Below are 12,121 nucleotides of genomic sequence, written 5' to 3'. Positions count from 1 at the left end.
TTTTAAATTTATTTTTCTTTCTATTTAGGATTTCTGAGTCAGCTGGTCATTTCTCAGAAAAACCTTCTGAACAGGATTCAGTTAAATATGACTATTATATTGACATCAGAGCAGATTATGATAATCTGAATTTTGGATCTCTGTATCAGCGTAATTTGCCAAAATATTTTAATAGGAGTCTTGTCTTGGGTCTATCAAAAGAAGAAATGAGACTTTGGGTACATAGTCATACCAAACAGAAAAAAGGAAATAATAAAAATAAAAAAGATAGGCGGTATTATACATGCAGTATTTATACTCTTAATCCTAGGAGTAATCATGAAATTATTTGTAAATCAATAAATGAAAAACCAGCCATTACTGGAATGTATTTACCATTAGAATTACCTGTAAAGGATCCCACTGCTTTAGAGGTACATGCCAAAATAAATGCTTTGGGTGTTTTAGATACAGCTACAACATTTTATATCCAAGGAAAAACTCCTCTACCAGTTATAGTACCTGATTCAAGCCTAGAAGCTGCTAAATCACCTGAAGAAGAATATTTTTATCAAAGAACTTTGACCTTTAATAAAGAGTTACGTGAAAACCCAAGAAATGAGCACTTGTGGTTAAAATTTGTTGATTTTCAAGATAGTGTTTTAAGTAACACATTTGGTAAGCAATGTACTAAAAATATTTCAGATTTGTTTGTTATAGAAAAGAAATTAGCAATATTAGAAAAGGCTTTGCAGTGCAATCCAGGTTCAATTGAATTAACAGTCAAAAAATTAAATCTTTGTCAAGATATTTGGGAGCCAAACAAATTACATGATGAATGGCAGAAGCTTTTATTTTTCCACCCTCTTAGCATGCACATTTGGCAGCAGTATATACGTTTTGTGCAGACTCATCTGACTCATTTTAGTGTGTCCAACACAGTTAAAGTTTATAGTAAATGTCTGAAGATGCTTAATAGAAGCTTACAAGGAACTTTCAAATCACATTTGCCACCTCCTGATTTGGAAACCAGAATGATAGGTGAGGACTGAAAATTTTATATTAAATAGTATATTTTCATGTATAATTCGAAATTTATTTACTGTCTTTTCATAAAAGTGTTTCTAGATAAAATTTTTCATGAGGTCACAGATAAAAAAAATCCATGAAAATATCATGAGAAGCATAATATTGGTAATGAAACTCCGCACATTAGTGGTGTTTTCTCTAGTAAATATATAACCCATAATAAAACTAACGGCTGTCTGTATCTAAGATTGAGAGGCATGTTGGTGAGGATTACAGCAACTGTTAATATGTCATTATCCCTTTGTATGGTGGTGGTGGTGGTGTCAGGTTTAGTTTGCAGATTTTGAAGTGCTCTAGTTTTTATTCATTATATTGATTATCAGTTTAGTCATGTCACTCATGTTGGAAGCTTAATGGAGCAAAACAGCACCAGGAAAGGATTAAAAATACTGTTTAATTCTGAAAATATTTTGTCAAAGTTACAGACATCTTCAGGTAGTATAATATAAAACTTTTAATGCACACAAAGGCAATACAAAACTCTGTGTGTGTGTGTGTGTGTTTTGTGTTGCCTTTGGGTGTTGTTACAAGTTTTATATTGTACATCATTAAAGATGTCTCTGTGATTGAGATGAAATAGTGTTTTTAATCCTTTCCTAGTGCTATTTTACTCCATTAAGCCTTCAACATGAATTCCTCCCAGCACTTTAGCCTTAATGCATAGTTTGCTCATGCTTTTTGTTTATAAGAAAATTTTTTTATTTTATGTTATCTTATTTTTTCTCTAAGAGTAGATAATTGTTTTGGCAGATTAGAAATTATACTTCACAAGAAATTCTATTCTAGTTTTCATAATTTTATCTCATTGTAAGCAAATAAAAGTTTGTTCATAAAATATCTTCATGATTAGGTTATGTGTATGTAAATAGCAGTTGACTAATTGAAGTGACTTCTATTCTGTGTATTATTAGGTGGAAAGAGCAACCTGATGTGAGGTAATCTGTGCAGGTAATCTAGCCATGAAGATATTTTAGCCACAAACTTTTTGTCAGTAAAATAAGGATAAAATAAGAATTAATTTTCTTAATAATTTATACACTTATATATTTATAGTGTGTAAATACATTTTTCCACTTTATAGTGTAAATTATTAAGAAGAGTTACATCTTGGTCTCTAATAAAATTACCAATGAACTTAAACCTTGCCATGTCAAATCTCCTCATGTATATGGAATTCAAAAATTCACAAATCCAATATTCTCTTCATCCAATAGTTGACAACATATACAGTCCCACCAAAAAACTTGTCAAACAACTAGCAAAATCAGTAATTTCTCTTTCCCCCGACCCAGATAACTATTCCTCTTTTATCAAAAATTCTGTTCACTCTGAATCCTTAATAACAAAAAAAAAATCTTACACTCTGAAAGATACATACACCATGATCAGTTCAATATTACTGCTTTGCTTACCTATGTGCTATTCACAGATACCTTGACCTTATCAAGCCACATTTCCCTGCTGACATATTTGAATTATTTAAATTCACTATGTATTTAGGTTATTTATATTGAAAGAAAAAATATACCACACTTCAGTACACTTTTCAAGTCAACATCCTAAAATATACTTCACTGTAGAAAAATAATCTGACTGTCTCCCCTTCTTAACACACTCTTAACTGACATAGCTACCATGTAGTATTCCTTATCCTTTTCTGTTTATTGAAAACCCATACACACGATGGCAGGCACTTACAGAGGCAAAAACATTATCATCTATCCCAACAGTATGGTATTCTTTAAACACTCGCACCCCCACTCAGTCTCTATTGCTCTTCTAATACCACCAACCACTCTGAGCTCTTTAACTTCCTCTCCTTAAAAGTTGATTTTCTCCAATCCCACTGTCCTAACAGTGAAATCATCCTCCTAGGTGATTTTAATGTCTATAACACCAACTAGCTTTCCTCTTTCAGTTGTACAGATCCTACAGGAAGAGAAGCTGAAACATTTGCTATCACTAATGACTTTACACAAATTGTTCATAGGCCGACCAGAATACCAGATAACCCGAATCACTCCCCAAATACCCTAGATCTCTTCCTTACCAATGACCCTTCCACCTTCCACCTTCCAAATATGCAGTGAATGTAGTGAGCCCCCTGAATAATTCTGACCACAACCTAGTGCTCATCTCCTCTCCCATGCTACAACGCTTACACGGTCACACCCACACAAGAGTAGTTTGGCATTATAACAGTGCCAAATGGGACAGCTTCCGAGACTACTATGCTTCATTCCCATGATTGGACTATTGTTTCACTGAATGCATCACCAAAGTAATTCTCGCGGCATGAAAACATACATTCCGCACACTTCTCTGAACCACCGTCCTCTATCAAACCCTGCTTCTCCAAAAGATGTGCCAAGGCTGTACAAATGAAAAATCAGGCATACCACAACTGGCTCAAATCAAGAACTCCATTCTCCTTCAATACCTATACTGAAGCCCGAAACAGATGCAAGAAAATTATCAATGCTTCCAAAACAGAATTTAAACAGGCAAAAAGCAGGAAACTTGCAGCCTGTCCAAATGGCAGCCATACTTTTCATCTCTTGCCAAAGCAATTGGTCATAACTTTTGCCCTACACTATTCCCACTCCTATTATACCCAGATGGCTCAATTACAACATCACCCACAGAAAAAGCTAATATCCTGGTTTCCCACTTTGCCTCCAATGTATGCATAACTGACAATGGCAAATGTCCCCAATCATTTCAACTGCCCAACATGCAATGCCCCCTGTATCGTTTTGCCAGAAAGAGATCATAAACCTGTTGTCTAAATTAGACAAAAAAAGGCTCCTGGCTCTGATGGCATTCCTCCAATTGTCCTGAAGGTCTGTGCACCAGAACTGACTCCTATCCTATGCAGTCTGTACATACTCTCTTACTCCACTGGTATATATATATATATATATATATATATATATATATATATCCCAAAGCCTGTAAATTGGCCTATATTCAACCCATTTTCCTAAAAAGGATGACAAATCACTGCCATCTAACTACTGCCCTATCTCACTCACCTCAGTCCTATTTAAAGTGATGGAGAAAACCATCAATTCTCAACTCCTACTCTACCTTGAAGGTACCCAGCTATTAAGCGACCCCAGTACAGATTTCGTCGATGCCAATCAACAAGTGATCTGCTCTCATATATCACCCATTTCTGGACAAATGCCATGGAGAAATTTGGCGAATCCCAAGTGGTTGCACTTGATATCTTTGAAGCCTTTGACTGGGTCTGGCACAAAGGCTTACTAAGCAAACTCTCAACATTTGGACTGTCTCAGAACTTTGGCAGATGGATTGACAGCTTTCTTTCTGGACACACGCTATGTGTGATGATAGACGGCCCCCTATCCTCTCCCCATCCAACTAATGCTAGGATCCCAGCATTAGTTGGATGGTGAGATGGTGCACTTCTTCCTCTCATTTGATAAATCTTACCCTACACAACTCACCTCAACCCACAGAACATCAACCACAATTTCCCTTAATTCTTACCTCCAAGCCATCCTCCAATGGTGTTCAGATAACCTTGTCAACTTTAACGCTAGTAAAACCCAGTTCTGTCTTATTTGCCACAAAAAAGAACCATTTCCCAGTATTATTTTTGGTAACACTCAAATTCCCAGACAAGATGAGATTTCTCTTCTTAGGAATTACCTTGACATCAGGCCTCTCCTGGCATAAACACATCGTCACAACCATTGCATCCTCAGCTTCCAAAAAACTACGATTTCTCTTTCACTCAAGACATTACTTCACTTCTAAACATCTGTTAACCTTATACAAATTACATATCCACCCAGCTATCGAATACTGCTCTCACATTTGGAGTGGGGCTCCTAAAAACTCCCTCAAAATGCTTGAATCAATACAATTAAACTGATATATAAATGACCCATCTCTTGTCAACTCACTCCTTTCGCTTTCATGTTTAGTCTCTGCAATTTGTATATTCTATAAATATTTCCATGGCAAATGTTCATCCAAAATAGCATCAATAAGTCGCCCACCAAGCACATTGGAACATGTACAGCTGCCACCCAACATCCTTTTACAGTACACCTTGATGAAACCCACAGAACAAGTTTCTTTTCCTCCTCCTCCATCCTTACTACTGCTTTACTGTGGAACAGTCCCCCCCCCCACCGATGTATTTCCCAAGGAATACAAATATACAGTTTTTTAAATTGAATGGCAACAAGTTTCTCCTTTCTTGACCCACTACAATATATGGTACTAAAGTACTATAGGTTGATCAGTCAACCCCTCGTATTTGAGCACAACATAAAAAAAAAAGTTTGTTCAGATGACCTGTCCTGCCTAGCTGTTGAACTTTGGTACCTTTGCAACACTTTTTTTTTAGCCAGTGGCTATTATTCCAATAAAATAGATATAAACTCTCTTTTAAGCTTACACAGTGATCCGAATGCATTTTTGAAAATTATGGAGATAACTACCGTGTTTGAATAAAAACTTTAGTTTAATATAACTAAAATCTACATTCGACATTTCGATCTTTATGTCAAGGTCATCTTCTGGAGCATACAACTATACAAAGAAAGCAAGCTACACTACAATCAAACTGGTTTGTTGAAGATACTGACCAACCGCTACAACAATTGTTGGCCTGACCTCTGGTGAAAAAAAAAAAAAAAATTATACATCAATGCTAGAGTCCTATTATTAGTGTTGTTTGTTGGTTGTAGAAATACATTGGGTGCAATAACACGTATCTATCTATATACATATATTAACATCATGATTATACTTGTACATTCCAGCCAGTTGGTATGGAATGGTTTCTAATACTAGCTGAAGATTGGCTAGAGTCCTGACTTATGCTGGATCTTATATGTTAGGTAGGCTGAACGTGTGCCATCCAGATCCTTGGAATTTTCATGCCATCTTTGTTGTTGATATTTGGGTGGTTTATCAGGATTTCGCAGACTTCCTTAAATTTCCTTTCATACCAGGTTTTTGTGTAGTGTAAAGAGCGGGTGCTTTTCCAGTTGATTTGGTGTAAGGTGTTGAGTGCATGGTCTCAGAGGACTGCTTCACCATAATGGTGAAGCAGGCCTCTCAGACCTTCACCATAATGTGTCTAATGTGTTCTTTTTTGCGTATAGGGATTGTGCATCCTGTTTCACCAATTTACGGTAAGTTACAGGTGCACAGATGCAATAGACTCCCGGATGTGCTAATGGGAGGAGAGGATCCTTAGAGGAGTTGAATATGGTTTTAAGTTTAGTGGGTGGTTTAAAGGTGGCATTGAGGTTATAATGTTGTAGGATTCTGTTAATTTTTTCTGATAACCCTTTAATGTATGGGATGGCTATGGTTTTACTGTAATCTAGATTCATTTTTGTTGTTGTTTTATGGAGTATTTTATTAATAGTATTTTTGTTATAGCCATTATTTATGAATGTATCGCTGATGATTTTTAGTTCTTGTTTCAGGGCTTGTTGGTAGAGCAAATTGTTGTAGTTCTGTTTTTAAGGGTGTTAATGACTCCATATTTTTGTGATGGGTGGTGGTATGAATTATCATGTATGTATTGGCCAGTGTGTGTCGGTTTTCGGTAGACCGTGAAGGATAGGCTGCCTGAAGGAAGACGTGTGACTAGTGTGTCTAGGAATGGGAGCAAATTTTGATTTTCGATTTCGATGGTAAATTGTATGCGTTCGTGTTGTTTGTTCAGGTGGCTAAGGAATGTGTTTAGCGTTTGTCACCAATGCAGCCAGATCGCGAACACGTCGTCAACATATCTAAGCCAGACTGTCGGTCTTAGCGTGGCGGAATCAAGAGCCTTTTGCTCAAAGGTTCCCATGTAGAAGTTAGCGATTGGGGGGGGGGGATAGTGGTGAGCCCATGGCTGTACCTTCTTTTTGTAGGTAAAATTTGTTTCACCACACGAAGTAACTGGACTGTAGTACTTGGGCAAAGAGGGCCGTAATGTCGGGTGGAAATTTTTTCTGTAGTAGGAGAATTGTGTCATTGATGGGGACATTAGTGAAAAGGGCAGAAACGTCTAAACTGACTAATAAGTCATCTTTGTCGAGTGTTATGTTCTTAATTTTGTTTATAAAGTGTTGTGTGTTTTTTATGTAGGAGGGGGGAATGACCTACCAACTCCTTGAGTGTTGCCGCTAATTTCTTGGCTAAGTGGTAATTGGGACTGTCTATTCTTTCCACGATTGGTCGAAGAGGCACATTTTGTTTGTGTATTTTCGGGACCCCATATATTCTTGGGGGAATAGGCGTAGCGGGGTTTGTGTTTTTTAACTGTGTCTGGTGGCCAAGAAGTGACGGACTTGAGTAGTTTCTCTACTTTATCCTTTATCCTTTTTGTTAGGTTATAATTTACCAGCTTATATGTGTTGTTATCGGCTACTAGTTGATTCATCTGAAGTACGTATGTTGACCTGTCAAGGACGATAGTGGCATTGCCTTTATCCAATTTCATTATTATTATGTTTTGTTTGGCTTTTAATGACTTAATTGCTGCTAGTTCTCTTTTTGTGAGATTGTTCTGTATGGTTTTCTTAGTGTGTGTAGGACATTACTAGTTTCTAATCGTATTTTATCGGCTATTGGTGAAGCGCAATACATAGCCTCTCTCACTCAAATGTCAACCTCACCTTCCCGTGGTCCATCCTGTTCTAAAAGTACAAACGAGGCACTGGCGACCGAGTATGGGCGGTATAACCTTAACACCCTAACAGAGTAAATGCTGTTAGATCTGCCTGTCCAGAGGCGTTAGGTAGCAGCCCTACCACTGGACTTACCCAGCGATAGGTTAGTAACCTGCCCTGGGGAAATTCAAAATACTTTCAAGTTTCATGCAAAGAAAAGCCGGATGGACTGTCAGGGAAAAGACCACAACCCAGGAAACGGTAAACGAAATTGGAAAAAGGAACACATAATGAAGATTGCAACATAGAATGTGAGAAGCATTGCACACAAAGAAGAAGAACTTGATAAACAACTAAACCAAGCTAACATAAAAATATGTATAGTAACAGAAACAAAGAAAAAACAAAAAGGTACAAAAGAAACAAACAACTATATACAAATCTACAGTGGGGTAAAAAAAGAAGAAAGAGCAAAAGCAGGTATAATGATTATGGTACATAAATCCCTAAAGAACGATATTGTATATTACAACTATTTGAATGAAAGACTAATAGAAATTAGACTCAAGACATTAAGAGGCCACATAACAATAATTGGTGCATATGCACCAGAAGAGGGAAAAGAAGAAGACAGTAATATATTTTATAAAGAATTACAGAATGCCATAGATAAAACAAACAAAACTGACTATTTACTGCTAGCAGGAGATTTAAATGCCAGAATAGGAAACAAAAAATACAAAACAAACATAGGTAAATTTGGCGAAGATACATGTAATCAAAATGGTCGCAGATTGCGCGATTTTGTCATTTATAATAATATGAGAATAATGAATTCAATGTTTAAACACAAGGAAATACATAAATATACTTGGTCAGCCAGAGGATACAAATCAGTAATCGACTACGTTATCACAAATTTTAAATTAGCGGAGTTAATTTTAGACGTAAGAGCATATCGAGGCTTTGAATTAAATTCTGATCATTATATGGTATCAGCAAAAATTCGTTTTAAACCAAAGTGGCTAAAAACACATAGAATTGAAAATTCTTACCAGCCAAGCTACAAAATTTCTTCATTACAGGATCCTCAAGTTAGACTACAATATCAAAAATGCACAAACTTAAAAACAGAAACCACACATGAATCAAGGGACATAGAAGATGAATGGGAAAATTTGAAACAAATTCTCACAAAAGCAGCAACAGAAACCTTAGGAATAAAGCACAAATGGATTAGAAAAAGAGGACTACGAGACTGGAACAAAGAAATAGAAAATATAATAAAAACCAAAAAGGACAGTTACCAGAAATGGCTAAATTCCAAAACAATAGAAGCAGAAATAGAGTATAAAAGAAATAGTGCAATTGCAAAACGAGAAGTAAGGAAAAAACATAGAGAAAGATGGAACAATTTCGTAACAGAACTAGAAAAGGATTTATTTAAGCCACAACCCAAAACCTATAAAGTAATAAAATACATGAATAAAGAAATAAAAGAAAAGATAAAAATCCAAACAATAGATTTAGAAAAATGGGTGACCTATTTCCAAAATCTCTGGACAGATGAGAACATTGAATTAAAATTTTATAAGACAAAGAATGACCTAATAGAAAATATCACAATGTTAGAACTGAAAAATATAATAAAGAAGATGAAAAATAGGAAAACGCCAGGAGAAGACAATATAAATATAGAACTCTACAAAAATTCAGGTGAAAAATTTAATGAAAGAATTTTGAAATTTTTTAATATGGTTTGGATGTCCGGAAAAACCCCTAACTCTTGGAAAAAAGCACTGGTCATCCCAATCTATAAAAAAGGAAATAAAGACAATTGCAATAATTATAGGGGAATTAGCCTGCTGAATACAGGATATAAAATATATGCAGGAATATTAAAAGAGAAACTAAGCAGCATTGTAGAAAACAAATTACTAGAAGAACAAAATGGCTTCCGAAAAGGCCGATCCTGCATAGATCCAATTTTTACTTTAAAATTATTAATAGAAAAGAGAAGAGAATTTCAAAAAGAAACACATGTGGCGTTTATTGATTATGAAAAAGCTTTTGACAAAATTAGTCGACAAAAATTGTTTAAAATATTAACCAATTTAAACATACCAAACCAACTTTTACAATCTATTCAAGAAATATATACAGGAAATAAAATAGCAGTTAAATTAGAACATACCTCAGAATGGAAAGATATATCAAGAGGAGTACGACAAGGATGTACCTTCTCACCTCTGCTTTTCAATATATATATAAATGAAATATTAACAATCTGGAAACAGCATAACCCATTTGGTATACAAATGACCCCGCAAATGAAGATAGATACACTACTATTTGCAGACGATCAAATAGTATTAGCTACATCAGAAGATGACTTACAAAGATCATTAAAATCATTAAATGATATCTCAAAGCAATATAATATGACAATATCCAAAGAAAAAACAAAAATAATGGCATTCAAAGGAGAAAACCCAATAAGAAGTAAAATAGTGATAGATAATAAAATACTAGAACAAGTAAACACTTTCAGATATTTGGGATGTGATCTATCATACGAAGAAGAAAAAGACATAGACACTAAAATATCAAACTTTGTCAAAGTAAATGGCATAATAAACAGTATATTTAAGCCATCCCTGGTACAAAAACACACTAGAATCAGACTATATAATGTCTTGTCAAAACCAACTCTACTATACGGAAGCGAAACATGGACCATGAAAAGGAAAGATGAAAAACGAATTCAAACAGCAGAAATGAAGTTCCTCAGAAAAACAGCTGGATATACCAAGTGGGACCACAAAACAAATGAAGAAATCTTACAATCCCTAAAAATCAAACCAATTAATTACTACATAAGACAGTATAAACAAAAATGGCTAGAACATTTAAATCGAATGGACAACAGCAGACTACCAAAAATATTATACAGATACAAAATAAGTGGAAAAAGAAGAATCGGAAGACCAAGAAAGAGATGGCATGAGACCGGAACAGGCCACCTGGCCTATATTCCATGTTAGGAAGAAGAAGAAGAAGATTGTTAGGTAGGGACCTGATACCTCTTTCTATGTGTTAGATAAAATCCAATTTGTTTATCTTTTTAGGTGCTATTGCATAGTTAAGTCCTTTATTCAGTAGCGTAAGTTCGCCGTTGTTCAGGGTGTGGCTTGATATGTTGATCACATGGTTCTTGCTTGCCGGTAGTTGGTTGCTCCTTGTCTCCCTTGTTTGTTGTTCCGTGTTGGTATTTATCAGGGAGGAACTGGCCTTGCACAATAAACACCAACAATGAACCTGTAACTTACCGTACATTGGTGAAACAGGATGCACAATCCCTATACGCAAAAAAGAACACATTAGACACATTAAATATAACCATTATGGTGAAGCAGGCCTCTCAGACCACGTACTCAACACCTTACACCAAATCAACTGGAAAAGCACCCGCTCTTTACACCACACAAAAACCTGGTATGAAAGGAAATTTAAGGAAGTCTGCGAAATCCTGATAAACCACCCAAATATCAACAACAAAGATGGCATGAAAATTCCAAGGATCTGGATGGCACACATTCAGCCTACCTAATATATAAGATCCAGCATAAGTCAGAACTCTAGCCAATCGTCAGCTAGTATTAGAAACCATTCCATACCAACTGGCTGGAATGTACAAGTATTATCATGATGTTAATATATGTATATAGATAGATACGTGTTGTTGCACCCAATGTATTTCTACATTGGGTGCAATGTATACAACCAACAGATAACACTAATAATAGGACTCTAGCATTGATGTATAATGTTTTTTTTTTCATCAGGCCAACAATTGTTGTAGCGGTTGGTCAGTATCTTCAACAAACCAGTTTGATTGTAGTGTAGCTTGTTTTCTGTGTATAGTTGTATGCTCCAGAAGATGACCTTGACATAAAGATCGAAACGTCGAATGTAGATTTTAGTTATATTAAACTAAAGTTTTTATTCAAACACGGTAATTGTCTCCATGATTCTTCACATCTCTACCCTTCCTACAATTAACACACAAGATTACAACCAACAGTACTCATCCTTCATATTCAAGATATATATCAGAAAAGATAGCTAAAGTTTTTTGCAAATATAATATCCATACTATTTTCAAACCACATATCCATCTAATTTCATAAATTAACAGAATAACACAAGGATAAGAGACTAACATATTTAAAAGCCATATATTTCAACCTGAAAATTATAGGTCATCATCAGTGGCATCATGTAGTTGAATGCAAAGTAGAACGTGAACAGTAAGAGTCACATGATGTTACACGTTACTATTTAAGGAATAACTGAGGAAACATAGTATTATTATTTTTTTAAAAAATAATGATGTGTGA

At 35.4% G+C, this 12,121-nt stretch overlaps 1 protein-coding gene across 1 annotated transcript in view; it reads left to right on the top strand.

The window, feature by feature from the left end:
* The window catches only part of LOC150097369 (nuclear exosome regulator NRDE2-like), a 131,976-nt gene that overhangs the window by 73,780 nt on the left and 46,075 nt on the right, over positions 1 to 12,121 (top strand). The window contains exon 4 of the mRNA XM_090407654.1: positions 29 to 1,020. Coding sequence (XP_090263780.1) covers positions 29 to 1,020 — 992 coding nt within the window. The remainder of the gene's footprint in view (positions 1 to 28; positions 1,021 to 12,121) is intronic.

The sequence above is a fragment of the Typopeltis vanoorti genome, chromosome 17 (assembly GCF_054136105.1).
Source record: "Typopeltis vanoorti isolate ZY-2024b chromosome 17, IOZ_Tvanoo_1.0, whole genome shotgun sequence".
NCBI classification, from domain to species: Eukaryota; Metazoa; Arthropoda; class Arachnida; order Uropygi; family Thelyphonidae; genus Typopeltis; species Typopeltis vanoorti.
The sequence above is the reverse complement of the archived record's forward strand: the minus strand, read 5'-3'. Positions and strand labels throughout refer to the sequence as shown.